General features: G+C 59.3%; 2 protein-coding genes and 1 long non-coding RNA gene across 4 annotated transcripts; all 3 read left to right on the top strand.

Moving 5' to 3' along the window:
* The first annotated feature begins 6411 nt into the window (after window positions 1-6411).
* LOC143173865 (hemojuvelin-like) lies at window positions 6412-12547 on the top strand. Of its 2 annotated transcripts, XM_076363986.1 has the most exons (4): window positions 6412-6703; window positions 8680-8841; window positions 9983-10485; window positions 11014-12547. In XM_076363986.1, the coding sequence occupies exons 2-4, from the start codon at window positions 8748-8750 to the stop codon at window positions 11638-11640; spliced, it is 1224 nt and encodes a 407-aa protein (XP_076220101.1). In that variant the 5' UTR covers window positions 6412-6703; window positions 8680-8747; the 3' UTR covers window positions 11641-12547. The 2 variants fall into 2 exon arrangements, with proteins under 2 accessions (XP_076220101.1, XP_076220102.1); XM_076363987.1 differs by lacking the exon at window positions 6412-6703 and having other exon boundaries at window positions 8791-8841; window positions 9994-10485.
* Window positions 12548-18899: 6352 nt separating this feature from the next.
* Window positions 18900-19703, top strand: LOC143173864 (uncharacterized). The gene is made up of 2 exons (XR_012997812.1): window positions 18900-18970; window positions 19103-19703. It is a non-coding gene; the product is annotated as an uncharacterized LOC143173864 (long non-coding RNA).
* Window positions 19704-20705: 1002 nt separating this feature from the next.
* Window positions 20706-25637, top strand: LOC143173863 (thioredoxin-interacting protein-like). The gene is made up of 8 exons (XM_076363985.1): window positions 20706-21211; window positions 22265-22337; window positions 22437-22584; window positions 22931-23033; window positions 23167-23423; window positions 23535-23691; window positions 23846-23994; window positions 24155-25637. The coding sequence occupies exons 1-8, from the start codon at window positions 20962-20964 to the stop codon at window positions 24188-24190; spliced, it is 1173 nt and encodes a 390-aa protein (XP_076220100.1). The 5' UTR covers window positions 20706-20961; the 3' UTR covers window positions 24191-25637.
* Window positions 25638-27216: the final 1579 nt, after the last annotated feature.

Below are 27216 nucleotides of genomic sequence, written 5' to 3'. Positions count from 1 at the left end.
TTCAGCCCCGAGAAAGATTTTCCCTTTAGACGCGTCTGCAACAGAGATGGGGTTTTTAATCCGCTAACATGGAACAGAAACCTCGAGGGCTTTGGTTTGGACAACCCCCCTTCCGAAACGGCTGGGTGATGGATGCTGCAAGGTGATGGAGAGCAGCACCGGCGCCGCAGCCATGAGGTTAAACCCACGTGCCGAGGGTCCGGCAGGAGCGAGGCCCGTGCCGCCGGCACCTGCAAAGCCCTCGCGTGCCCTCCCGCTCCTCTGCTGCTGCACGCAGCAGGCCTGGCGACGCGGCACCTCTCCGTACACGCCTGCCTCCGCACAAGCCCACACGAGCACGCTATGCTCACGCTTACACACGCCGTGCCCACGCTTACACGTGCCAGCGAGCCGGGCGTTTCGCACATCGCTCACACTGGGTGTTTCTGAAACACCGATGCTTTTGTACGGGGATTTATGTATAACATCACGCAGGCAGCAGCACGGCGAGGAAAGGTCACACCACACACAGACCACACGCACCGCACATGCGTGTGGGGCCGTGTTTTCCCCCCCCGTGGGCTTTGCTCCGCTCCCCACGTTACCTGGGAGGGGAGAGGAGGAGGCGAAGGCTGCGAGAGCATCTCCCAGCGAGGCAGCCGTGCCGGATCGCTCCCGCCGGTGAGCCTGGCTGAGGGTTTCGGTCGCCTTGGCAGGAACCTGGTTTGCAAAGTGAAGTTCAACAGGTCAGTGGGGGCACCGGGAACCCCCCGATTTCTTCCTCCCTTCCCAGCCAACCCCCCCCCACGCCTCCTCGGAGAGGAAGCCCCCTCGAATCCTGTGTCACAGCCACACAATTACACCAAATTTGAAGTGTCTCTGGCTGATTTACTGCGTTTTCCGATCCCCCACGTGTTGGGGGGGATATTTCTCTATTTCCCTGCCTAAACAAGCCCATAAATTGAAGATCTTTTTTTTTCCCCTTTCAAACCCAACCATTTCCAGGTATTCTTGGGCTGAGCTGGCACCGGCGGGAGCTCAGCTGGGAGTTCATTTCCTTCTCCTGTTCGGGAGCGAGGAAAAACCATTCCCTGAAGGTCCCCCCTCTCCAGCCCATCTTTTCTTCTCCCCAGACCTCTGCTAAAGACAACCAAAAGGTCATTCAAAATCCCTTGCCAGAGCATTTTGGAGGCCTGGAGACGGGCAGGGTGGCTCCTGGGAAAGGGGCATTATTCCCGTTTATGGGAGCAATCCCACAGAAGCGATTCCCCAGCTCTTCGCTAATCCATTCGTGGCGAGCCAAAGCCTCTCCATCAGCCGCCGGCTCACGGCTCTGAGGGCAGAGGAAGCCCAAATTTGGCACCAGCTCGGAGCCGGTGATGGAGCTCGGGGGACTCTGGGGCAGCGCGGGTGGCCCAGGATTTGGGGAGGGTGGCACAGCCCCCAAGGGACATCTAGGGTTGGCTTTTCCAAGTCCCTCGCCCTCATTTTACCCGTTAGTTGGGCCGCGGTGCGATGGAGCGAGCTCGGCCTTGGGGAGCCCGCGGGTGACGTGAAAGCAGGAGTGGGGAAACTGAGGCCCAGAGCGGAAACCCGGGGTCCTTTGGTGTCCTTTTGGACACCAAACCCGCTGGTCCCCGGACTGCTGCGATGCTGAGCTGGGACCTCTCCCTCCTGCAACCCCCGGGCTGCCTTTCCTCCCCTCCTTCCAGGCGGGTGGGCAGCGGGGCAGGCAGGGGAAGGGGGCCGGGGCAGGCAGGGGTGGCCTTGCCCGGGGGTCCGCTCCCGGGCCGGGCTGGCAGCCCCCTCCGCAAGCCCCGCTGCCACTCGCAAAGCGCTGCTGCCACCTCGTGGTGCCGTGTCCCCCCCGCTCGCCCGCTGTCCCCGCGTCCCCGAAGCCAGCTCCAGGCGCCCGGCCACATCCTGCACCCGGCAGGGCTGGGGGCGCGGGGGGGCTGGGGCTCGCACCGGTGCCCGGAGGGTCCGTAGGCACCCAGTGACATCCTCACACCGAAGCCACGCAGAGCCCAGACCTTCCTCTCCCACCGCGCTACGCGGACCCCAGGACGCCGCGTCTTAACTGATGGGGAAACTGAGGCACGGGGAGGCAGACCAGCGGCTGCATGAGCTTGCTGGTGGTCCCCAGCATCCCAGCTGCGTGCGCTGGGCACCACCGCCACCACCACGCGCGGCATCAGTGCTCGGTGGTGACCAAACAGGGCAGGGGAGACCTCCCGGTCCCTCCGCAAAGAGGTGGCAAAGGGGCTGAGTCCGGTCCCATCTGCTCCCATCTTTTTTTAGCCCCGGTGCTTCCCTGCCCTGCAGCTGCCCAGCCCCGGAGCAGGTGCTTCGGGCTGGTGATTTATCTGCACGTCAGCATCCCGGGAGCGTCTCCGAGCAGTACGCAGGCAAGGGCAGGGGAGCGGGATGGATGGTTTTCCTCCGGAGGCGGCCGAGGGATGCCAGCCCCGCGTGGATGTGCCATCCCGTGGCTGGAGAGGGCCATGGGGCTTGGGTCGCACCTTCAAGTAGGGCGGTTGAAGGACGCAGCTCCCTCATTCTCGAGATCTTCCCTCTCCAGATGTAGCACCAAGACTTCTGGTCCTCCCAGCATCTGCTCTTCTCCGGGACCTCCTGAGCCCCCCAAGCAGGGGATAGGGAAAGCTCTGGGCTGGAGAAACCTGGAGGAAGAGTTTAACTTGACTCCAGACTTGCATCTTCATTGGTTTTTCCATCTCCCTCCTTGCAGAGCCGGGAGAAGAGCAGCTGCCCGCAGGCACAGGCCCTTCGCTCCCAGCCCTGCGGTGCCAGGGGGAGGTGCCCAGGCCGGGTGCTCCCATGCTCGAGGAGGCAGGTACTGCTGAAAGAGGAGCCTGCCTTGAATTTCCAGCAGTGCTTTGCATTCCCAACCTGCTCGTTTTTTTCCCAGAGCCTGGAGAAACCCCCGAGATCGCTAGCTCTGAGTGGTCCGGCCGGGACCCCGCATCCATCTCACACACAGTTTGCTCTGCCCACAGATTGGAAGTGCGCAGTTGGGAAGCCTTCAGCTCTCCCTCCCTTTTCCCTTCCCCTCCCCACTGGAATCCGGCTTTCGGGATCAAAAATACTACTGGCTATTTTTAAAGCGTCGACTTAGCCCCCTCTCCTCCAGCTCGCGGTGACGGATCGGGCTGTCGTAAAGTTCAGCTGTTTTCTGCTCCCTCCGCACTGAGCCCAGGACGTTAACAGCCGTGATTCCCTCCTCGCTCCTGCCCGCAGCCAAACCCACACCGGGACCAAGATTCGTGTCCAGAGCATCTGGGGACATTTGGTGGCCCGTCCTGTGGCTGGTCGGAGTGGCATTTGCTGGGGTAAGTGGAGCACTGGGACCCTCGGCAGAGGTTTGGGGAGGGAGGGATGGGGGCTTTATGCCAAGCACGGTGTGGAAAGAAGGGTGGATGCTTTGGGTTTGAGCAGGCACTGTGCAAACGGCCCGTCCGCTGCTGTGTCTGTACCTGGAGAGAAGCGAAATCCCTTCTTCCAGCTCTCCAGGAAATCCTGCCTTCCCCAGGCCCCTCTTCCGACTCCGATCCCAACCCTGCAGCTCGGCTCTCCCCTGCAGCATCCCGGGGGGATGCTAGCCACTGTGCCGTGGTCCGGGGAGCACAGGGATGACACTCGGGGCTCGGCTCATCCCCTGCCTCCAACCTCAAGAGCCTGGCTGATCCCGCTCGCCCAGGGATGCTCGGGAAAGGCTGGCGGAGCTCTCCCTGACGGGGGCTTAACCGAGCCGCGTTCGGGAGCAATGCTGGTGGGTGGCAGAAGGGTTTGCTCGTGTCCTCAGCTCTGGTGGAGACAGATGAGCTCCTTGGAGACCTGATGCCTCTTTAGATACGTTGTGCTGAGTTTCCCCATCCACACAGGCCATTTTGGGTGCAAACCCACCTGGGTTCGGACCGGGGCTCCTGGCAGCAGTGGGTTTGCAGACAGGGCTGATGCCAGCTCAGAGCCAGGCTGGGGCCGGTCTCCCTGAGCAAATTAAATCTCCGAAGCACTAGGGTTAAACCAAACCCTCGCCAAACTCATTGCGTTAGTGATGGGGCTAGATGGGGGCTGGAGCCAAGCTGTGACCACGCTGTCCCAACCTTTAGAGGGATGACATTGCTCCAGATGACAATCCACGTGGGTGACGCTCACAGGCAGAGCTGCACCTTACCTGCTTTGCACCAAAAATTACGCAGCTGCCACGGTCAGGGTCTCTTCCCCCCGCCTGGGGCATTGCAGTGCTTGGGAAAGCCTCGTCTTTTCGGGCAGGAGGGTCTGGGTAACGCCAGCTGCTCTGCAGCCCCCTCAGTGGCAGGATTTGGTGACCCAGCTGGCGGGATCTGGTGCTTTGTGCCTCCTAAACCTCCAGCTGATTTTGCTGGTGAGAAGCGGGGGGGGGAGTTGGCTTTCGGAAGCGGTTTGATCACAGATGCTTTTGTCTTGGTACCGTGACTCTCTGCCAGCTCGGGAGAAATTCCCAGCCTCCTCAGCCCAACATATGCCTGCAGCCCCCAGCTCAGAGAGCTGCTGCGCACTGACGGCATTAAAGCAATCGATGGCTCCATTTCACGGCACGGCCAGGATCCGGCACGTCGCCAGGGAGGTGAGCCCATAACACTGAGTCTCAGGGCCGCGAGGCAGGGGAAGGACCCCACGACCCCCTGGGCTGCAGCAACCTGGATATCCCGGTTTGGTTTCTCCGTTCGAAGTTTCCCCTCCCTTGTCCAAACAAAGCGGGCGGGTGGGATGCCGAGAGGCCTCCGCTCTCGCCGAGCCCAGATGGTACCGTCTGCTGTTCCAGAAGAATTCCCACCTGCCCGCCCTGCGTGTAACCGATTCCCTCGGTGGGTGTCTGCGCCTCCCCGCGCCGGGGGCTCGCTGCGGGGAAGCCTACGGCAGCAGATGGGGAGGATACCAAGCACCCGAGGCATGGCCAGGGCGGACCTTGGGAGGCTACACTAGGATATGGGTCTTATTTTTTAAACAACATTTTTTCCACTCCCTGGTTATCCCTCGTTACCAGGTAACAGAGGCCCGGAGCATAAATACTGGGCAGGGAAAAGAGCTGCAAAGCCTCCATGCACCCCGGGAGCAAAAAACGGGCATCTAAAACCTTCCTCCTGCAGTAGCTGCTGATGTAAATCCCAGCTGGGATTTGAACCCAAGCTGGTATTTATTCTTTGTTTTCCTTTCCTCTATCCATTGGCCCCAAGGAAGATGTACTGTTACACTTAAAACAAGAGTCTGGCTGTAGATTTAAGCTGCCATAAGCAGCCGTGATCCCTCCTTTTCTCCCCAGTTCCCTGGGTGAAGAGCAGTTCAGCGGCTGCCACGACCCACCCCAGCACTGGCTGCATGGTTCATGCAGCAGGAGAGCTCACGTCGGGGTCAGAGCAGGAGAGGAGAGGGTCGGAGGGGGAAACCCTTTTCCCCCCCATCCCTAAACAACCCAAACTGGTCTAGAGGTGCAGTGCAGAAATCGGGAGCGCTTCCCCCCGGGAGGGCCGTGGCGGTACCTGGAGGGGTTTGGTTAAGCCCTGCTGCTCCCTCTGCTCTCCTGGGCTCAGGTTGGCACGAGGCTCCGGGTGCGAAGGCATCGAGGGTGCTGCAGGTCTGCGAGGCTTCGCTCCCTACCATGAAGAGCAAGACCTGGAAAACAGCAGGAATTTGGCTTAGGAGGCAGGAGGCTTTTCTGAACGGGTTCCCAAAGGGGTTTGTGGGTGCTGGGGGCACTGAGGGACCCACTTTCGATCCCTGCCCTCCAGCCGTAACTGCCAGGGATCCTAAAGGGACAGGCCACCCCTGGAAAAGCCCGATGTGGACATTTCCCCACCATTTCTCCTCCCTGCAGGAATGGGGGTTTGTGCAGCCGCTCTCTGCACCCAAGCCCTTGCAGGTGGGCATTCGGGAACCCAGCCGGCGTGGCCTGGCGTTCGTCAACCCCTGGGGACACCGGCCACCTTTGGCCCATGCCGTATTTGTGTTCAGGACTCAGCTTCCCCCTCCTGGGGCACAGCCACAAGAGACATGACCGAAAAAGTATTCCCTGCAGGGATACATCCACGGGGAAAAGCACAGTGCTTTTCCCCAGGGACTCGCTCCACAGGGGTGCAGGTGGGGGGTTGCAGTATCACCCGAGGAAGGAAAACCAGGTAGCTCCAAGGAAGCCAGCTCCCGCAGCCTGTGCTGCACCCCACGAGTGACGTGTCCCCATACCACCGAGTAGAACCACCCAGCTAGGGTGGTCTGGGGGCTCCCACCTCCTCCTCGGGCTCCTCTGCCCTCCCCTTGCCACACACCATCTCCCTCTGCCCCCTCCGTTTGTTGTTCTTGGCTGGGGTTTAGCCTGTCTAAATTTAGGCGGATCTATTTCAACACCCATCCTCTGCCCTGGGGGGGGAAGAGGACGGAGCAAAGGTAGCTGGGGAGGAAGAGCAGGGACCGCGGTGCCCTGCAGTGGGGTCCGCTCCCCGCACCCCCGGCCGGGCTTTCCGCACCAGCACCCTGGATTTTATCCGGCTGCGAGGCCATGGAGGTGCCCAGGACTGAGGTTGGCATTTTCCCGGCTGTCATCCCATGGATCTCTCTGGCTGTCACCTGGGGTAGAGCTGGGTGACAAGGACAAGCCAGCCCGTCTGTCCACCAGGGAAGGAGCTCCCTGCGCTGGGAACCAGCTCGTCTCCAGAGGAGGCTGATGCAGGTGAGTGAGGCTGCAGCAAAGCAAGGGCAGGGACGAGGGTCCGAGGAGCAGGACATGGGCACTGGCACCCAGGGGTGCTCTAGGGTCCGGTCCCACGTGTAGGTGACCCCAAACAGGGAGGACTGGGGTGTCCGAGCCCCCCTCGCTGCCCTGCCTGGCACAGCCAAAAACCATCTATCTCCCCTCACAGGTGGCATCACCTTGGGCTTGCGGAGCATCTCTAACTGCTGCTACTGCCTTTCTCCTAATGCCATTGGGGTCAGGACGTCCCAAAGAAAGTCCTGCTGCCTGCAGGACCCACGGCAGGGCCTCTCCTTGCCCCGGCCAGAGCCACGCTTCTCCGCTACACATTAACCGGCTGTTTATCTGCCAAGCGTTGCGCCAGGTCCCCTCCATGTCACCACCTCCAGGGGATTTTGGGGGGTAGTGCTGAGGGGTCACTAGCTCCTGTGAGCCCCAAGAAAGGCGCTCAGCCTGGTCAAACAGGAGAGGGCGAGACATGACAGAGCAAGTGCCAGCCATCGGAGGAGGATCGGAGTGCACAGTCTGCTTGTTCCTCGCTCACCAGTACACACCAAACAGGAGCCTAGTTCCCAGTTCCCAGCACCGGGGCTCGTGTCCCCGTGCCCCAGGGCTTCAGAGACCACTTTCACCCCTCTATCAGCTCAGCTTGTCCTCGCTGCCAAGAGCAGCTGGCAGCCAGAGCATCGCCAGCAGGTCTGAAGCATGTTTTTGCTCCAGACATCTGCCCCGTTAGCCATTAATCCAGCTGGCAGAGGAACGCGGGGGGCCGCCAGCACTCAGCTACGTCACCGTGCCAGCCAGTACAACTAACGGCGGTTGTTTAACGGCTGTAGCCGTGACAAAGGGAGCTGAAAGGTGCTAGACGGAGCTGGTGGGACTGTGATTTCTCCTTTTTTTGAGAAAAAGGATGAGAATTCAGTCTCTCGTCCCCCCTGGTTGCAGCTTACACTTACTAGCAATCGCAGTGTCAGTAATATCAACTCCTTGGGCTGCCGAGGGTACCAGGCACAGACACATCACCGTTGAGCATCAGCCTCTGGCAACTGGCACCTCACACAAGCTAAAGGGGAGAAAAAAAAAAAAAATACCGATTTCACATACAGCAGTGTCAAAAGGACCTTTGCAAAAGGCCCTTTGACTAACAAGTGACTAATAACCGGCTGTTAAAATAAGCCACCAAGGACTCAAATCCCCAGCCCTGATGAAGCACAAGGGAAGTTAAATTTTCCCTGCGGCTGCACCTCCTCCTGCCGCAGCCCACTGCCTGGATGCATGCAGCTTCTTGCAGTCCCCTTCCAGCCAGCTCGAGCCCCCCCAGCACCCAGGGAGCAGCCAGAGCCAGCGCAAGCAAGGGGGAAAAGGTGGAACGTGGCTGAGAGCACGATTCCCAGTTTTGAGGGAACCTGGACGCAGGTTTTTGGTGGAGCAGGAGGTGCTGGTATCCCCCGGTGGTGCTGGCTGTGGACATCATGGCAGTCGCACTTATAATTTGGCTTTTCAACTCCTATCCCCTTGGATGCTGTGCTCCAAACCTTCGTTTTGGTGGGGACAGCAGCAGGCCAGAGGCAGCCCGTGCTGCACCCGACATGTAGGACAGTTTGGGTCCTCTCCGCACTCATCGGCTGCTCGCAGCCCTGCTGTGAAGTCTCTTCGAGCCCCTGGAGCTCACCGATCCTCTCCAAGGGCAGCTGGAAGCTTTAAATTTTTGACACACTGAGCTACACAGCACAGCTGCCTCGGGGTGGAAGATGAGAGCCGCAGTGATTGAAAACGGTTAAAAAAACCAAACCCTCCGGGATTTTGCTCAAAAGCTTGCCTCCCCCCGAGAGGCAGCAGTGCAGCCAAGCCCTGCAGGGCCACGTTTGGCAGCTGCCTGGATGCTGGCAGCTCCGTACCTGCAGCAGCTCACATTTGCTGGCACCTCTCAGATCCCACCTCCACTTTGCTTCTAGGGGACCTGCTGAATGAAGCGGAGACAAGCCAGAGGGTGAGCAACCCCCCAGGCTCTGCATGGATTGGAATGGGGAAACCTGCCTGCAGTAAGAGCCCAGGGCAGCAGGAAAACCCCAGCTTCTTCCTTCGAGCTCTCTTCCTCCTCCTCTTCTGCAGGCATGGTAAGGATCTGCATGGGCAGAGCCGTATCCCTGGCAAGGATACCCATGGGAGCTGCAGCCCCAGGGTGCAGGGAGGGTACAACCATGGCAGAGCTCCTGGGAGGTGCCTGGAGCAAGCAGAAGATCCTCTCGTCGCAGCCGTAAGGCTCAGGCAGTATCAGCGTGCCCTTGGCCCGCCACAGCCAGAGGGAAGGGCAGGCAGCATTCCCACCAGCATCGCCTGCCCTTACCAGGGTAGCCTCAGCAAGGAGAGCATCCCCCTGCTCTCCTGCAGCAGGCTGTTTCCCTTGGGAGAACCCTTAAAAGCTCTATTATCTCCCAAGATAAGACAGGGACAGCAGGGCACAGGGACCAGCCAAATTCCAAGGTCTTCCAGCGAAAGGCACCGGCCGCATCCATCACTCAGTCCCTCGCTTTCCTCCCTGCAACCCAGACAATCTACTAGGAGGGCTGAGCCCCACATCCTGCAAAACCTAAATTCACACACACCCCCAGCAACACCCAGCCCATCCCTTATAACCCCTCTGCTTAATGAGCTAAATGATCCCCGCTGGGGCCAGTTCCTTAGCTCTCCTGGAGCTGTGGCACATGGCACTGCCTTCCGTAGCACGGAGGAATCACATTTGAGGGGCAGGATGTCCTTGGTGCGGTCAAGCCTAGCACGAAAAAACGATTGCACGGCCCGGCCAAGGTTGAAATGGGAAGAAGGGGTTTCGCAGCTCAGGAGTTCCCGTTTGTCCCCGGCAAGCCCTGGGGCGAAGAATCTCCGTCTGAGCCACCTCCCAGGGCCACAGTCACAACTGCTGCCCTGGTTCTCGGCAGTGCTCGTGCCCCAGGTACAATCTCACATCCCAGTTGCTTCAGGACCCCCCTTCGGCCCCGTGACGGCCCTCCGCGCCGGGCTCCAGCCTGTTTCTGCAGCAGGCAACCCTGGATTCGTTCCCCTCGGGCACGTAAGCAGCAGGTCATTTAAACTGGCCACTGCGTTCATTAATATAGGGAGAGAAGTGCTTCCAAAAAGCGTCTCCATCATGAGATCTGGAGTGGGCCAGATGGTGGGAGGTGGTGGGAGGAGAAGGGGCTGCCCTTCCCCACTCCTACAGCTCTACTGGGATGCCTCGGGCCGTCCCGTCTCTCCCAGTTTCTTCCCAGTGCAAGATCCTGCGCTGCAACTCGGAGTACGTGGCTGCCACCCTCAACCTGCGCGGCTCCAACAGGAACGCGGCGTACTGCAACGCCCTCCGCTCCTACTCCCACTGCACCCGCAAGACGGCTCGCACATGCCGGGGCGACCTGGCCTACCACTCCGCCGTCCACGGCATCGAGGACCTCATGATCCAGAACAACTGCTCCAAGGAGGGTCCCACATCGCCGCCCCGACCCCGGCCCCCGGCCCCCAACCATCAGGGCTTCGAGTCTCTCGATATCTGCAACTACGAGAAGAGTTTTCTCTACAAGCACGGCCAGCCCCCCAGCTACCAGCACTGCGCGGCTTTCGGGGACCCCCATATCCGCACTTTCCATGATGACTTCCACACTTGCCGAGTGGAGGGCTCCTGGCCTCTCTTGGACAATGACTACTTGTTTGTGCAAGCAACCAGCTCTCCGGTGGCGAAGGGGTCCAACGCTACGGTCACTAGCAAGGTAACGCTCGCGCATAGGGCTTGGCAGCAAACCCACGCACCTCCGGGATGCAGCGATGGCCTAGGGCACTCCCTGCGCTCCCTAAAATGGCCGGGGAGGGCAGCAACAGCTTCAGCTAAACCCACATGGGATCAGGAATTAACGTCTGCAGGAACAAGTGGGATGAAGGTCCTTGAGGGGAACAGAGAGACCTGCAAACGCTCCTGGGGGATGGGTTACTGCGTGGTCCGTGGGTTACCTGCATGCAGTCTATCCGGGCTTGGCCCCGTCTCAGTTTTCAGTTGCTTAAACGGTATTAAAGAAAGGAGGAAACAAAGGGAGGAAAGAAGGAAACATTGCTGTCTTCCCCGAAGGACTGCAGCAATGTGGGAGAGATGGTTTGGGGCAGAGGGGGATGGATCGGTGAGGCAGACGTGCGCAGTCTGCTTTGCCCTCCCCTAGAGAGCTGATACCTGGGGTGGGGGAACACGGCCGCCACTCTCACACCCGGCAAGTCAGATCAAACCCCCTCTGATCTGCTCTCTGCAGCTCACCATCATCTTCAAGAACATGAAGGAATGCATCGACCAGAAGGTCTACCAGGCTGAGATAGACAGCCTCCCGGCAGCCTTCGAGGACGGCTCGGTGAACGGGGGCGAGAGGCCGGGCGGGAGCAGCTTGGCTATCCGGGAGCGCAGCCCTGGGCGGCACGTGGAGATCCGTGCGGAGTACATCGGCACCACCATCGCCGTCCGTCAGGCCGGCCGCCAGCTCTCCTTCTCCATCCGGGCAGCCGAGGAGGTGGCGCGCGCCTTCACGGAGGAGCAAGACCTGCAGCTTTGCGTGGGCGGCTGCCCCCGCAGCCAGCGCATCTCCCGCAGCGAGTGCTGCCGCGGCCGCGTGGCGGCAGAGACGGCTCGGGCGCTCTGCAAGGAGATGCTGCCCGTGGAGGACGTCTACTTCCAGTCGTGCGTCTTCGATGTGGTGACCTCGGGGGATGCCAACTTCACCATGGCGGCTCACGGCGCCCTGGAGGATGCCAGGGTCTTCCTTCCCAACGCTGAGAAACTGCACATCTTCCAGGCTGGGGCAGGCTGCCCGCGCATCTCTTCTTCCTTCCTCCTCCTCCTCCTCCTCCTCACCTCTGGTCTTCGGGTTGTTTTGTTGCACTTTTAACTCTCGCTGGCATTGCATACAGCAGAGGGGACACATCCAGCCAGTCCAAGAGAACTGCTGACTCAAGACCCATGCCGTGCGGATCAAGAGGGATGCCTTACCTGGGATCACGTCTCTCTGCGGCAATAAAGAATCGGAGACCCAGACCTTTGGAGAGGGGAGCACTGGAGCTGAAAGGCGGTGAGACGCTGGCTTGCATCCGCTGTTCTTGCACGTACGGCACCGGTTGAACCTGGTTCCTCTCCCGAAGGCAGATCACGGGTTTTTCTGTTGGATTGTGATGCAATTTTTTTTTTCTAAAGATGAGGACGTTGCAGCCCTATCAAAGAAAAAGAAACACACGGGGTGAAGACATGTTTAGAAAACCTCTCTGCCCCTCAAAGCCTTTCCATAAACTTGCTTCACACCTTTCTTCCAGTGTCACTACAGCAGAGTTTTACTCAGGAACCCTACAGATTCAGAAATAATGGGCCCAAAGCCCAGACCCCAATTTTTAGAAGTCAAAAATGTTGTCTGGTGGATTTGGGGCCCCTTCACCCAGCTGCTACCAAAGCAATGCGAGAGTGAAGCAAGGCAGTAAGTTGGTTATCGGAGTGCCGTGACGAAGGTTTGAGATTTTTGAGCTAGAAATCACCCATTTGATACTGTGTTCTCCTCGCTCTGGATTAGTAACGTGCTAATTTCCAGCGTCGGGAGCTGCAGAGCGTCAGGTCTCTGGCATTTCAGGCTACCGTTGCTATTTTTCCTTGTTGTCTTGGCACCTGTCTAGGACTCAATATAGCCAGTTCTGGACTTTGGACCAGCGTTGAGTTTCAGTGAGGAAAAATACCCCTTGGCATTCCCCTCCCTTGGGCCCAACTTTCTCCGTCGCTGCCACAACCCTGTTCAAATCCAACCCAGACTGTGGGTTTGACATGCAAAAGAGAGTTAGTAATGGAGACGCGGAGCTGGCAAAAAGCCATGCGGCTGTATCGATGGGCAGGGGAACGACTAGCAGATGTACATACATCGAGAGGTGAGGCCAAATTAGATGTTTAATATATTTAAGAGGTTTTAAGTAAAGCAGATAGAGTATATGATAAGAAATATTTTCCATATGCAAAGACTTTTTTTTTAATAAAGAGGGCTCACATTAAAAACTTTGCCGTTCCTGTCCCGTGGAGCCGTAAGAAGAGCCTTGCAAAGCCCTAGCCTTGTGGAGGCAAAGAATTAAGCTGGCAGACGCGGGCAGGATTTGGGCATGCCGCTCGGGGAAGGAATACTGCAGACCATCCAGGTACGGAGGATCTGTCAAGCTGTAAAGGGAGGTTTTACAATTCACGTTTCAGTATATCTGCAGTCTCTTTGGTCAGGTTTGGGGTTTTTTTTTCCCTCTGGTTCTTCTGCCGAGGGCACAAAGAGTAAATACAGAAATGTTTCTTCGATATCTCAGCATATTTCCTCCTCCGATACGCGCTCAAAGCACACGGTGACTAGCGTGAGAGTTTCTCTGTTTCTTGCATGGTGCTCTCGCTAATCCCAGAAGGTTTTGACATTAAAGGTGTCTATTTTTGAAGTCCTCATTTCCTGTCATCTGTCTCTTTATTTCGTTGGTCGGCAGCAGCAGGTGAAGATAATAATATCTCGCCTTCCACCCACTGCTCCTTTTACTCTGGAGCATTTTGTGGTCTATATATACATGCACTGAATGAGGAGAGGAAGCCAGCCTGCCTCGCTGCTACGCTCCACCACTTTGCAGGAGCCTGCAGGTCCCCGTGGGAACAACGTTCCCCGCAGGGATAAAATCCTCAGGAGCCCTTAAGAGGCTGCAGGGTTGATAGTGCTGGAGCTCCTTATAGAAACAGGATTGGCTTGATCCAGTAATAAAAGGTAGCCACCTCCAGGGCGCGAAACAGCAGCTCTTCAACAGCACCCAGCGATGCTACGCAACAGCCAGAAACAGTGGCACGGACACGCTGCAGGGACAGATTTTATGATGCAGAATATAATTATCCTTTAGATTTTGGCCAACGGAGCCAATCAACAAGAATGCCATGGGGAAAGCAGGGCTTTCCTCATGGAGAGATGAGGATCTCGCTGGCTGATGACCCTTGCAGGTGAGCGGGTCCACACTGGCCCCCCAGATCCAGCCTCTCGGTACCTCCGCAGTCATAAAATGGGGACAGAAGAGTCCCCAGGACCCGCCATCAATGTGAAGGCGGTGGAGGTGATCCTGCGCGAGCCCTGGGCACGTGGGCATGGCAGGGAAGTGGCGCAGCAGAGCCTGGCCCACCACGTGTCTCGTAGCATCACGCTAGCTCCGTCCCCACCGAGGAGCGTGGCGAGTGCTAACCCAGAGCTTTCCAGGAGGGTTGTTACACAGACTCACTCTTCCCAACCTGCTCGGGAACTTCCCACCCGGGAAGGGGGCAACGAGTGGGGCTCCACGGGCTTTGCTCCCACTGAAAAGAAGAGCAGAGTTTCCTGGATCTACCTGTGAAAGGCGGATTCAAGACCCCTCACACATCATCCACCTGACAAACCCCAAAGCCCGTGAGAATCGTGGAGTATCTCAAGTTGGAAGGGACCCATAAGGACCATCGAGTCCAACTCCCTGCTCCTCGCAGGACTACCTAAAACTAAACCATATGACTAAGAGCGTCGTCCAGATGCTCCTTGAAGAGAGGACTTTGGCCAGCACTCTCTGGAAGAGGTGAGCCGGACCGCCCCGAGCAGCTCGCGGAGGTCCGAAGCTCTGGTTCTGGTTGGAGCAGGTATCGGGGAGTCACAGCACGTCAACAAGGCCACCACCTCCCTCACACGCGATGCAGATGCTTAAACGTGAGCTGCAGCCTGGCGGGGGTCCAGCAACGCAGAAGGAGCGTGCACAGCGTTGAATGGGTTTGCGCCTGTTCTCCAAATTGTTCTGTACTCTGCATCCTCAACTTAATGATTGCAGAGGAAGCAAGACCTTTCAAAGGCGTGCTAAAGTCTCTAAGTAGAAAAGAGACCTTTCCACCCCTGACAGATTGCAGTCTGAAATAAAGAAGTGGAACGTAGGCGTGGATCCAAGCCCCACTGATGTCAACAAGAGTATTTCCATTGACGTCAGTAGACTTTGGATCAAGCCCTTAAATTTCCTAGCATATGTCACCTGCTAAAAAAGACACCGGCGACACCGGCCAGCATTTTCAAAAGCGAGCCCAGTTTGGGCCGTTCTGCATCCAGACGCCCAACCTGGGCGGTTGGAGCAAGGGAATTCCCAGTCTGGATCAGACCTGGGGTTCGCCTGCCCTGGTAGGCGGTTGTCAACAGCAGCCAGCACCGGGTCTCGCAGGAAGGTGTGAGAAGTCTGGGACAATCCGCTCCTCTTACAGCCCGTCTCGCTCTGATCTCTAGTAGTTAGAGAAATGCCAAGGCCTTGGGGCATGAGGTGTAGTAGCCAAACCTGAACCTTCATTAGCAGCTGCTTCTACGTGTCATAAACCAGCCTGATCATCAGAGGTGGCCACGTTTGCCAGCTCCCGGTGTTGCGGTGAGGGCACGCAGCTGTGTAAGTTGGAGCTGCCAAGCCTCTAACCTGCAAACCAGAGCCGTCCGAATCAGAAGCAGGTCTCCAAAACGGCAGCGCCGGTTTAAGAGCCGCCCAAACGTGCAGCTCTCCTCGGCGTGTTTCCTGCCAAATCCCGGCATGTTTTGTTAGCAAGATGTTAAGGCCAAGGCGAGAACTTCCTCCACCAAGTTCAGGGTTAGATTCGGCTTCCTCACGTTCGCAAGGGCCAACGCCTTCAGCAGCATCACCAGCAGGGAACGTGGCTGAAACGGGCACGTCTCGGTGCGGAATGCTTCCTCGCGTTCCTCCTCATCTGGCATGAAAAATAACCTCAAACCACAGAAAAAATAAATAAATAAATAAGCTGCCAGCGGGCATTTGGGCAGCAGGTGGAGAGAAGCCAGATCTCAGGAGGTCCAACCTCCCCGTTGTCCTCGTGAAGTGGCAAATGCCACGGTTGTCAGCCTCTTACAGCCGTTCCTCCTTCTTCTTCTTGTAAATACACGAAGTAAAGATTAACGCTCATTCTCACTTCTACAAATACACAAGCAGCACGCTCAAAACGCGAGAAATTGGCCCAAAACGCGAGAAATCGGCCCACAACAGCCAAATTTAAACGCAGCTCCACTTGCCCCCTCTTAAACTTTGTAGCTAGGACTGGGCAGGCCGAATACACCCGTACCATTAGCCTGTCGCGTGTGTAAGCCGAACAACCAGCCCGCGTGGGTGGATGGAGGAAAACCACTGCCGTGTCGTTCCCGGCAAGGCCTCTAGATGTCTGCACAACCCAAAGTATGAGAAGGACTTCGGAGGAGTCGGCAGCTCCGCAGGCCAGGAGATGTCCATCCTCACCCCAAACACCGCGAAATGCCCCCCGGTAAAGGTTCCACCGTTTGGCCTCGTCGCCTGCGAGATCAGCGAAGGTGAAGGAGGTCTAGGAGGGGATTGACACCCCCCCCTCCCCCCCAATTTTAGCCACCCAACCTGGTTCTCTCAATTCGGGATCTTGATGTTTGGGGTGGGCATCTCCGGCGAGGATCCCCTTGCCCCCAGGCACACCCACCCACACGCCGGCAGCCTCAGAGTAGCTCTGGTTTGCTGAAAAGTAAGAAATCTTCCGTATTTCTTTGCTCTCTCCAGCATCTGCGGCCCCGGCTGGGGCCTTTCAAGGGACAATTGGATGGAGCAGGGAGGGAAGCTCAGGAAATCTTTTGCTTTGTGATACTTTCTCCTCCCTTCACAACAACGTATTTCAAACCCAGCTGACACCAAAGGCAAAGAGGACCTAGTTTGGCAAAGAGATAAGCTGGATTTGTTCTTTCAGAAGAGGGAAGCTCGGCCAACGGAGCCGAGAGCAGCAGGTTCAGCTGGCCCTGCTGCGTGCCGGGAGCCCAGGAGAGGTCACACTCTCCCAGCCGGAGGAAAGAGCTGCTGAGTCTTCCTGCCCAGAGCAGATGACAGACACGGGACTTCCCAAACCCTGAATTCAAATTCCTCCTTGCTTATGGATGACTGAGTTGAGTCTCTTGTCACAGGCTGTTGACACTTAGCTCCGGCTTTCCCCTTCCTCTGTTGCAAAAAGACAATCTGGCGGCCAGAAAAGCAGTGAAGAAATCCCACCGCGGCAAAGAACCATCTGTCAGGGAGAGCTTTCGCATTGCGCTCCTTGGCAGGAGCTGGAGAGCTGGGGCTCTGGGGGAAAAGCCCTCACGCCCGAGCCCCGAGAGGACTTCTCTCCGTTCAGCGGGGATGGGGAAGGGGAAAAGGGGATCCCGATCTGTGCCACGAAGCATTTCAAAACGGTATGCAGCCCGCACAACGCTACGAAGCACAGGCAGCGGCGACACAAGCCATCGCTGTGGACGAAAGCAGCAAAAAAAGCTGCTTTTCGAAACCCCTACCGGGGATCCGCCCTGAGAGCTTTCCAACCTGTTTCTGGTAGATCCCTGGAAACACCTCTGTATTCCAGCGCCCCGGCGGTGCTGTGCCCCCCCCTGCCACAAGCCAGGCACCACAAACCTTAACAACCTCGCCAAAACTGTGGCTTTTATTCAGAAACTAAAACGGAGACACTCCCCTTGCTTCCCTGCCTGCTTTCAAACCTAGAAATCTTTTGCAGTTGAATCACGGCCGTGGCCACAGCCAAAGGTGAGGGGTGAGAAGCCGAGGACAGGCGGTGGCTTTCCAGGAGCCACCCAAGTCCCACAGTCCCTCGTTTTCCAGCTGCAGCGCCACGCACCCGATGCAATCAGCGTGGGATTTATTTATTATGTTCCCTGTACACAAACAACCTCGCCAAAGGAAATGCCTTCTCCGCCCCGGCTCCCGCTCTTGACCACACAACAGGCACACTCCGTCCCTTCGCTCGGGCCATTGTGAATCCCTTCACGTCCTTCTCTTCCCCCCCTGCCTGCCTCAAATTTGCTGGAAGCAACCATATATGGTGAAAAAAAGGAAGAAAACGGCACCGAGAAGCTCCAGGGCTGCAGCATCCGGCAGGCACCCGCCAGATCTCCCAGCGGTTCAGGGGTGGCAGCCGGTTGTCTGATAGACGGGGCAAAGGATAACCTGCCACGAGAGGAGCGTGGCTTCTCCAGGCAACGATGGGTAGCGGCTCCCGATAACCTAGACCAGGGAAAAAAAAAGGCTTTTATAAGCATCGGGATTTTATTACAAGCGGGATTCAGATAGATGGTGGGAACACGGGTAGTTTCCAGCAAGGCACGACGCGGCCGGCACGGAGCGCGGCGCTCAAGGCTCTTGCGCTGGCCAGTTTCTGTTTTACCTAATTCCTTCTCCATGACCCACGCAGCAGCCCCGGCTTTCTGTGAGTCACCTCAGGGCCTGGTTTGTTGCTCAGCCCAACCCTGCAGCTTTTGAACCGGGTTATCCCCAGCGTATAAGGTTAGTCATGCAGCTCTCCTCGCCGTCCCTCGCCACCGGCCAGGCACAGCGGGAGAGGGCAAGGCTGCGGCCACTCTCCCCATCCACCCTCAGCAGTAGCTTTGCTCTCAGTCAAGGCTGGAGGGATCCTCCGAGCACCACGATGCCAGTGGGAAATGAGCCGAGAGGGGGGGGCGAATGCCTTAACGCAATCGTTTAGCGGGAGCGAGGAAGCCCCCAAGAGCTGGTCTCTGCCCAGAAATCCAAGCGGCTTCTCTTCTGATGCCCTTGATTTTTTTGAAGGAGACGTGACATTTTGAAGCTTTTGTTTTTACAAGCGTTTCCGAAACCCTTGCTTGATCCGGGGTGCTGCTTGCGTGGGAAACCCTGTGAACCAAGTCTCAGCCCCGAGGAAATTACAGCTGCTCCTTCTCCTGCAGAAGGATCGGGGAGGCATTTCCAGCCGGATAGGGGTCAGGGGAACAAAGGGCAAAAGCTGGCTGAGAGATAAGGAGAAATCTGGAGAGGATTGGGGCCGTGGAACGTGCCTTGGACCATATCTTTGGCCAGCTCTTTGGCTCAGGACTCGATCGTCCTTTGACATTGCTGGAATGTGTTTTACCATCCAAGAGCGAGCAGCCGTGGGCTGGACACATCTTCCTTGGAAAGATGGGCACCGAAGGAAACCGGAGAGGGAGAGCGTAAACACGGCTCCTAAGGGAATGCTGGGCGCAGATCCAAGCTGGGGTCTTTGGGATCAAATATCCCGTAGCTGGCAAGGCTGGAAGGAGAGCTCTCCTCATTTTGCCAAATTAGAACAAATCCGCAATCCTTCGTTAATCCGGCACCTTTTTTCCTAGTGTGCCACAAGAAACAATGGGGCGAGCTTGCCGGGACCAGAGGCGGCAGGAAAAGGTGCAGTTCCTCCATTATGTACCCAATTGTGAAATAATTCTCTCACAGCAAGGAAATTTGTCCTGCAGTTTGGCAGGCGAACAGTTTATGCCCTCCAGTTTATCTGGCCGGTTTATCGGTTTATACTAACAGGTGTGAATTGACTCCGGGGGAAGGAGAGGATGGCAGAGAAAGAAAAGCACGGTGCGTGCCAGAAACACACAGACAAACAAGCTCCAAAGGACAACGGAGACAACTCCTAACAAAAACACATCTCTCTTCCTCATTCGGGGTGGGGACGCCTTGGGAGCCCCCGTTTTCCGTTCCTGCTTTGTTGGGTGGCTCCAGAAATATTGTTTTCCCATTTCCTCCACTCCCCATGTTTTCCTGAACGGTAAAAGCATTAACAGCTTTTAAAACCAAGGGCAAAATAGCCCCCGCCTGTCAGGGGGGGAATGTATGCTCAGCAAAAATGACCTAGGAAGGAAAATTCGAGGGTTTCTCCGAGTCGAAAGACTCCTGCTACGGGGACAACACAACAGTCCCCGCTCCCCAAATCCGGGCTGGAAAAGAGGGACGAGGGCCCTGCCCCGGGCACAGTTTATAGGAAGGATGTGGTTGTTTGTCCTCCCTTAGATCAAGATAGTCTTGCTGACGAAAAAAAGTTGCCTGTTTTCTGCGGCGAAGAGCAAGAACCATCTAGACATTGTGATCTTAAAAATAAACATTTGCCTCAGATTTTCTCACCGGCTAACTTTCTGTGTGGGTATCGTGTCCGTCCCCGTGTCCCCCCCCCCAAGACACTGGCTCGAAGGATCCCGAAGCGCGGGGGAGCGGGAGGGGGTGTCGCGCTTCCCTTTTAGCGATATGACGGCGCGCTGAGAGGGCTATTTCTGGGAAGGACGTGTGGGAAGGGTCCCCGAAACCCGGAGGGTGAGGAGGGGGCGCGGGTCCCCCATCGGGGGGTCGTGAGGGGGCTGCGGAAAGCCCCCCCCCCCCCCCCATGACACCCCAGAAGGATGGAGAGAAGCCCACAGGGTCGGGCTTCGATCCCCTACCCTAAATCCGTCTTTTTTTTTTTACCTCAAATGATGTGGCGGGGGGGACAGGGGGCTGAGGAAACGCCTCAGGCACCGGCTGAGGGAAGGCCGGGGGGGGGGGGGGGGGGCTGTGGAAATGCCCCCAGGCTGCCCTGGGCGGGGGGACTGAGGAAGGGGGAAGAAAGCCCCCCGAAGCGGGGGGGGGGGGGGGGGGTGCGAGGGGAGCACCGGCGGTCCCGTCAAGCCGCTCCCAGTCCGCCCAGTACGGCGGGGCCCGGCCCGGCCCAGCAGACCCTAACCCGGGCACGGCACCCGCCCCGAGGGGGCTCTCCCCCTCCCTCCTGCCTGAGAACATTACATCCCCTTCGCCGCTCGCCATCGGCCGCCGCCGCCGCCCGCCCTCGCTCCCCATTGGCCTGCCGCGCTGTCACTCCGTCCCCCTCACCCTCCCCGTCCCCCCCCTCTCCCCTCCTCTCCCTTGAACACGCTCGCCTCTCCTTCACACGCTGTCCACGCTCCGCACCCGGCGCGCCGATTGGTCGGCCGGGCTGTAAACAAGGTGGCGGCGGCCAATGGGGGCGCTGATCACGCGAGCAGCACGCCTGGCCACGCGCCCTCGGCGTGGCGCTGCTGGCATCAACAAGCGCGGGCGGGGGGAGGGCGGGGAGGCGGAGGCTATAAAAGGGGGAGGCCGGCGGGGTCTCTCTCACAGCGTTGAGGGCAGCGAGCGGTGCCGGCCGGCCGTAGAGCGGAGCAGCCTTGCCTAACCCCCCCCACCTCCTTCAGCTCTAGGAAGCGGAGGGTCGGATTGCTCCTTTTAACTACAATCGGGCTGTTTCAGGGTTTGGTTTTTTTTTTTTTTCCTCTTCGGGGAAAAAAAAAACCAGCCCGCGCGGTTCCTGCCCTCCGCAGCCGCCCCCCCCCCCCCCCGCGCTGCTTTCTCAAGAGCGTTCCCCCGCGCTAGCCTCAGCCATGGTGATGTTCAAGAAGGTGAAGACCTTCCTGATGGCCTTCAGCGAGCCTGAGAAGGTCTACTGCAGCGGGGAGAAGGTGGCCGGGCGCGTGTTGGTGGAGGTGGCCGAGGTCACTCGCGTCAGCGCCGTCAGGTTGCTGGCCTGCGGGGTGGCCAAAGTCAACTGGGCCAAGGGCCCCCAGCAGTGCCGGCAGGAGATGGAGTACCTGCGCTTCGAGGACGTCCTCGCCCTGGAGGAGCAGCCCACGGGTGAGGATCTCGGGCTGGGAGGAGGGAGTTGGGGGGCAGAAGGTGGTGGGGAGGAAAGGGCTTGAAGGCCGTCCGTTGACCAGCGGCTCTTCCTGCCGGCTGGACCCTTCGGGAGTCTCCGGTTGCGTCCCCTTGGGGCAGGCGTTGACTGGGTTGGTTCTACGGTGAGCAGTAGCGGTGTTTCGCTGGTGTCAGGGCTCGGCACCGAGACGGAAGTGGGACTGGACGTTGACCGAGTCTTGGGAGAAATAGGCAAATTCATGGAAACCTGGGGCAGAGGATGGCAGGGCTCGGCTAAGTCAAGTTCAAAGTTTGAAAGCCGAGGGCCGCTGAGCCCTAACCAGAGCCTGAAACAAAAGCTGGACAAGCTACCCGCCGGAGCGTGCAGAAGCCGTTGGGTGTTGATGTGGCTGGCAGAGCAGGCAGCAATGCTGTATGTCCGCAGGGAGCGAGTACCGGAGTCGGCCTTGGCTGGGCGGCAGGAGGGTGCCGCTCGATCGGCACGGTGCACGGGACAGGTGGTGGTCAGGGAGTGGCAAGCGCAGATCTCACCCGAGGCAAGGAGTCTCTTCTGGGCACGGAGAACTCCCTTCAGCAGCCTCCTAGTTAGGCTGGCTCCAGGGAAGGCGAGAGATAGGGACTTGGCAAAGCGTCCTGGGAGGTAACCGGGGTGACGTGAAGTCTTGGAGATGGAGAGATAGCTGGGGAAAGAAGCGGGTGCTCGATAACTCCCACAAAGTGGAAGTAGGGTGTGGTGAGGAGAGGTAACAGGGACCGAAGCGCAGCGGGACACAGTGTTCTGCCTTCAGATGGGGGTGTTGAAAGGAGAAGTGAGAGTAAACGAGCGGCGCTTCCCTGCTTCGAGAAGACGCCGGGTTCTCAGGCTGCTCTTGGGGGACAGGTGTAGGCGGCTCTTCCCAAACAGCTAACGCAGCTCAAGCCTGCGCAGCGCTTGTCTTGATCGCTGCCTGTGCAAGCAGAACAGAGGATAATGCTTAGGAACAAACCCCTGGAGCTTCAGCTGACGTTTCCCTTCCCCTTTTCTTTTCCCAGATGGGGACGGATCTGTAATCTTGAGACCCGGGAACAAATACGAGTACAAATTCGGATTCGAGCTTCCCCAGGGGTGAGTGTGAGAGGAACGCTGCCTCTTAAATTGAATTGGATTGCTACGGGAAATTCTCCTGTTGCCTCGGTTGTGTCTGACAAGCGTCTCTTTCCCCAGGCCTCTGGGTACCACCTTCAAGGGAAAGTACGGCTGCGTGGATTATTGGGTGAAGGCCTTCCTGGAGCGCCCGTCCTTTCCCACTCAGGAGATAAAGAAGCGCTTTGAGGTTATGGATCCTGTTGATGTGAACACTCCAGAATTGCTGGTAAGCGCCGCTTTACTACGAGAGCTTTGGGTGTCAACAGGCGTCACGAGAGAGAAAAGCCCTTGGGTAGGGTCAGTCCAACCTCCATCATTGAGACGCCCCTAATAGGCTTTATCGCTGAGTGTGGATTAAATGCTTAGTTCTTAAGAAGTCATAGTTACTCGTAGAAATCTACACCGAGACCGGTAAAGCGAGGCGCTTGTTCTGCTTTCACTCCGCTGCGAGACACTCGAGCCTCACAGGGAGCTCGAAGCTCGCGTTGCAGAACAAGAGGAAGGAAGGAAGGAGGAGCGGGATGGGAGCGGCCGGCGGGTTTCACCCGGGTAACAATCTCGTTTCTCTGCAGTCCCCGGTTGCTGCCAAGAAGGAGAAGAAGGTGTCCTGTATGTTCATTCCTGATGGACGCGTGTCGGTCAGCGCTCAAATCGACAGGAAAGGCTTTTGTGAAGGTAAGAGCCTGCCCTCCGCTGCGGGAGGGAGGGGGGAAGGGGGGCGGGGGGGGGTGTTAATCAGCTAAAAGGGGCTTCCCGCAAGGAAAAAGTGCGGACCGTCCTAAAGGCCCAGGCGTGGTTCCCTCCCCAGGTGACGAGATCTGCATCAACGCCGACTTCGAGAACACTTGCTCCCGCATTGTGGTGCCCAAAGCGGCCATCATCGCCAAGCACACCTACCTGGCCAACGGGCAGACCAAGGTCTTCACCCAAAAACTCTCCTGCGTCCGAGGCAACCACATCATCTCGGGCATGTCCGAGTCCTGGCGGGGCAAAACCATCCGCGTCAAGAAGCTCAAACCGTCCATCTTGGGCTGCAACATCCTGCGCGTGGAGTATTTCCTGCAGGTGAGTGGCTTGGATTGCCGTTCCTCTTCCTCGCTTGGCCAGCGTACCGGCAGACTTTGTCCCCCTCTTGGTTCCCGACATCCCTTAAAGCTCCGGTTCTTGCCCTCGCAGATCTACGTCAGCGTCCCGGGCTCCAAGAAGATCATCTTGGAGCTGCCCCTTGTCATCGGCAGCCGCTCGGGCATCGGCAGCCGCAGCTCCAGCATGGCCAGTCAGACCAGCTCCGAAATGAGCTGGGTGGACTTGAACCTCCCCGATGCTCCGGAAGGTGAGTGGAGCGAAGGGGTCCTTGGCAGGCACCGCTGTGACACCCCCTGCCCCCCCCCCCAAGTTTGGGAGGGGGCTAAGAGGGGTTCCGGTGGGGTGTTGCGGGGGAGCACGGGCGATGGCGGAGAGCTCACCGGTCCCTCCGTCCCTCGCAGCACCCCCGTGCTACCTGGACATCGTTCCCGAAGACCACCGCCTGGAGAGCCCCACCACTCCCCTCCTGGAGGATCCCGAAAGCTTTGACAGCCCCATCTTCATGTACGCTCCGGAGTTCAAGTTCATGCCACCACCCACCTACACGGAGGTGAGAAGCGCTGCCGGCGCGGCTGGCTGCGGGAAGGGCTTAACCCCTGGGTGAGGGCGGCAGGACAGAGGAGGCAGCTCGGGCAGAAACGTTCCGGTGGGGTTTAGCCTTGGGACGAAGGCTCCGAGCGTCTCAACGGCCTCTCGGCTTCCTCCCTCAGGTGGACCCCTGCATCGCTAACAACAACATGCAGTGAGCGCCGAGGAAAAAGTTACTCTCCCGCTTTTTCCGGACTCTTAATCCGCCGTGATGGACGCCTTGCGAGCAGCGCCCGGGCCTCGGGTCTAGGAGCCCTGCTGCAGGAGGAGCGGCCGCTCGAAGGGCAACCCCCGGCTCTGCTCGGCGAGCGTGGAAGAGGCGATGAGGTGTACAAGTCTTTTGCGTTCCCTCGCGTGCTGGCTGTACCGAGAAACCCTGCTGCGGCTCAGGGGTGGGTTTGGACCTCGCTCACAGCCAGTGTCTTCCAAAAAAAAAAAAAAACCCAAAACCCCAAACTACCAAGGTGCTTACGTGGAAACCGCCAGGAGAATCTTGAGGTGGAGCAGGGGCGGTGTAAAGGCCTCGCCCGCCTCCTTTACAAACCCTGAGGGGAGGCAGATTCCAGCCTAAAAAGACTTTAAAAAAAAAAAAAAAAAAAAGACAGTTATGTCAAGAAACAGCCGTCGTGATGCCTTCAACCCGAAAACACCGTCCTGGGGGACAGGCGCGACCTGTTTGTTCGGTTCGGTGTCCGAGAGCGCGCGTGCGGGGACTGTAACTAACCCCCTTCCTCCGACGGCGGGGTTGGCGTCGCTCTCGCCCCAAACGCCCTTTTCATTTCGGAGCTGCCCGGCGGCGGGCCGTCCTGCCGCTGCTCCGGCGCTCCCTCTCTCCCCCTCGCCCGAGGGCGACGTGGAGACGGAGAGCGATGAGCAGCGGCTCCGTCCAGCCCCCCGGGGAAAGAGCCGACCCCCCTCGGAGGAGCTTTGGCTAGGCCGAGGAGCACTGCCCCCCCGTGCCAAGCCCGCTCTCCTTTGCTCGCCGGAATTCCGCTTGGAAGCTCGCCTCCGAGCCGGTTTGCGTTCCGCGGTTCGATCTCGCCGTGTTAATTCTCTCGGCCGGTGGAAGCCCGCGCTCCCGTGGGACGGGGAGAACGGCTGGAGCGCCCTGCGTGCTCTTGATTTCCGTCACTAACCGCTGCTCCAGCCTCCCCCGGTCGCCGCTTCCCGGTTCCCGCCGGCCTTGGGTGGGGACCGCAGGGGCCGATGAGGATCCCGTGGGATGCCGGAGCCAGCGTTTCCCCCCTGTGCTGGCAGAATTCCTCACCCGTTTCCCCCCCCCCCCCCCCCGCTGTCCGTCCTGACCCAAGCTGGCGCCGAACCCAGCCTTGCCAGCGGAACCGAACCCCATCCCGGCTTGGGGGGGGGCCTGGCTCTTCCCCAGTTCGCCTGAAGAGAGGGAAGCTCTTAAATCCCAGCGGCTGCCTCCGGCTGTTCCGGACACAAATCGAGACCAGCAATAGCTCCTTTTTCTACTGTTTTGTATCCGGGTTTTGGGAAGGGGGGGTGGGGGGTGGGGTGGGGAGAAAAACCAGTGTCGTTCTTGGTGCTGCCGGTGTGCCGTAGGCCCCCGGAGGGGCCGTGGTTAATAAAAGAGGGAAACGAGATGGTTGTGGAGCCTCTTGGACTTGAGCTTGGGTGGGGGGGTGGAGGGTGGCCCAGTCCCAAATGGCGTCACCCTGCTGGGGGGGGGGGAGGGGTCTGCTTGTCCCTTCCGCCGGCAGAAGCTGGGTGCGACGGCAGCACCCGCCTTCGGGCGCCGGCGCTCCTTGACCGGGACCGCAGCCGATTTGCCCAGAGCGGGGCAGCGCCTCTGCTCTGCGGCGCGGGGGAACCCCGAAACCCACGCCGTGCTCTCCAGGCTTCGGAGGAGGGGGGGTTTCCCCCCGTTTTTTGGGACCTGGCCGGCAAAACACCTGCAGCCTGGCGCGAGCCGAGCTTTGCCGAGCCTTTTTTTCCCCTGACTAGCCCGCGGCATCCCCGGGAGCTGGCCGAGGTGGGAGCAGACCATCCCGCGTCCCGGCTGACGGCTGGGAGGGGAAACTGAGGCACGCTGAGCGGGGCCCGGGGTAGGAAACTCCTGCCGGCCCCCGAGCCGCACGCGGGCGGCACCCGTGTCTTCCTCGGTCTCCGTCACTGCCGGAGGCCGGCGTAGCAGCGTCCCCCCTCCTCCGTAGCCCTTTTTTGGGGGATGTAGGTGAAAGTTAACGGAAAAAGGGCCGGGGCACCAGCAGCGCCAGTGCCCACCGGCCGTATTGAGGAACCGAGCGAGAAAACAGCCGCAAGCTCGGCAGCGGGCTCCGGTCCCTCACCCCTCCCCGACTTGGCAGCCGCCCCCGGTTGCCCGTCGCCCGGTGGCTCGCTCCCGGTGAGGCCCCCACCGAAGCTTGACCCAACGCCCCGGGAGCCCGGGGGGGGGATATGGGGCCGGCCCCAGAACACCGAAGCAGCGGCGGGGGCTCCCGTTCCTCTCCAGTCACCCCTGCGACACCGCACCCGTACGCAAATCCACCGTGCCTCAGTTTCCCCATCCTGCCAGAGCCGCTGACGCCTCGTCCAACCTCGCCGGGAGCCCCTTTCTCCCCCCGTTCCCCCCCTGCCTGCCCTTATCTCCCCGCTGCCGGTGCAGCGCGGCACCAGTTCGGCACGTAGGGGCCTTATCGCCGGGAAGCCGGCTGTTCCAGCCGTGCCAGGCCAGCGCGGTTCGTCCAGCCGCACGCCTCGGCCCGGCGAGCCGACCCCGACCCCGCGGGGCCAGTGGAGTCCCTGTCCCCCATCCGAGCCCTGCCCCGTCCGGTGACGCCGGCGAAGGGACGCGATGCCGCCGCGGCAGGTTTAGCCCCGCTCTCATCCGTTTATTCCAACCACCACGTTTCCCCACCCTGCCCTTATCCCAGCTCCGTCCCGGGAAAGTCACCGCGTTCCCAGCCCGGTGCCGCGAAGGGCTCCCGGGAATGTGTCCGTGTCGTGTTGTGTGTCCCCGTCCCCCCCCCCCCCCCCTCCCCCCCGCCCCATGACGCTGCGGACACCACGGCTCGGCCCGGCGATCCTCCGTCCCTCCCCTCGGAGCGGCCCACCCCAGACGCTCCATGGGTGCGAAGCTCATGGGGGGACACCCCCCCACCCCCCCCACACGCACCCGTGGGGGAAACCCCTCCGGGCACCGGTTGCTCCGGCTCCCCTC

Source organism: Aptenodytes patagonicus, unplaced genomic scaffold (genome assembly GCF_965638725.1).
Source record: "Aptenodytes patagonicus unplaced genomic scaffold, bAptPat1.pri.cur scaffold_370, whole genome shotgun sequence".
Taxonomy (NCBI): Eukaryota; Metazoa; Chordata; class Aves; order Sphenisciformes; family Spheniscidae; genus Aptenodytes; species Aptenodytes patagonicus.
The sequence above is the reverse complement of the archived record's forward strand: the minus strand, read 5'-3'. Positions and strand labels throughout refer to the sequence as shown.

Bases quoted from the DNA above. Each gene is read 5' to 3' on its own strand.
- LOC143173865 (XM_076363986.1), top strand. From the start codon at position 8,748: ATGGGGAAACCTGCCTGCAGTAAGAGCCCAGGGCAGCAGGAAAACCCC. The intron at 8,842-9,982 runs GTAAGGATCTGC...CGTCTCTCCCAG, and splicing joins CCTCCTCTTCTGCAGGCATG to TTTCTTCCCAGTGCAAGATC. The intron at 10,486-11,013 runs GTAACGCTCGCG...TGCTCTCTGCAG, and splicing joins ACGCTACGGTCACTAGCAAG to CTCACCATCATCTTCAAGAA.
- LOC143173863 (XM_076363985.1), top strand. From the start codon at position 20,962: ATGGTGATGTTCAAGAAGGTGAAGACCTTCCTGATGGCCTTCAGCGAG. The intron at 22,585-22,930 runs GTAAGCGCCGCT...GTTTCTCTGCAG, and splicing joins TGAACACTCCAGAATTGCTG to TCCCCGGTTGCTGCCAAGAA. The intron at 23,995-24,154 runs GTGAGAAGCGCT...TTCCTCCCTCAG, and splicing joins CACCACCCACCTACACGGAG to GTGGACCCCTGCATCGCTAA.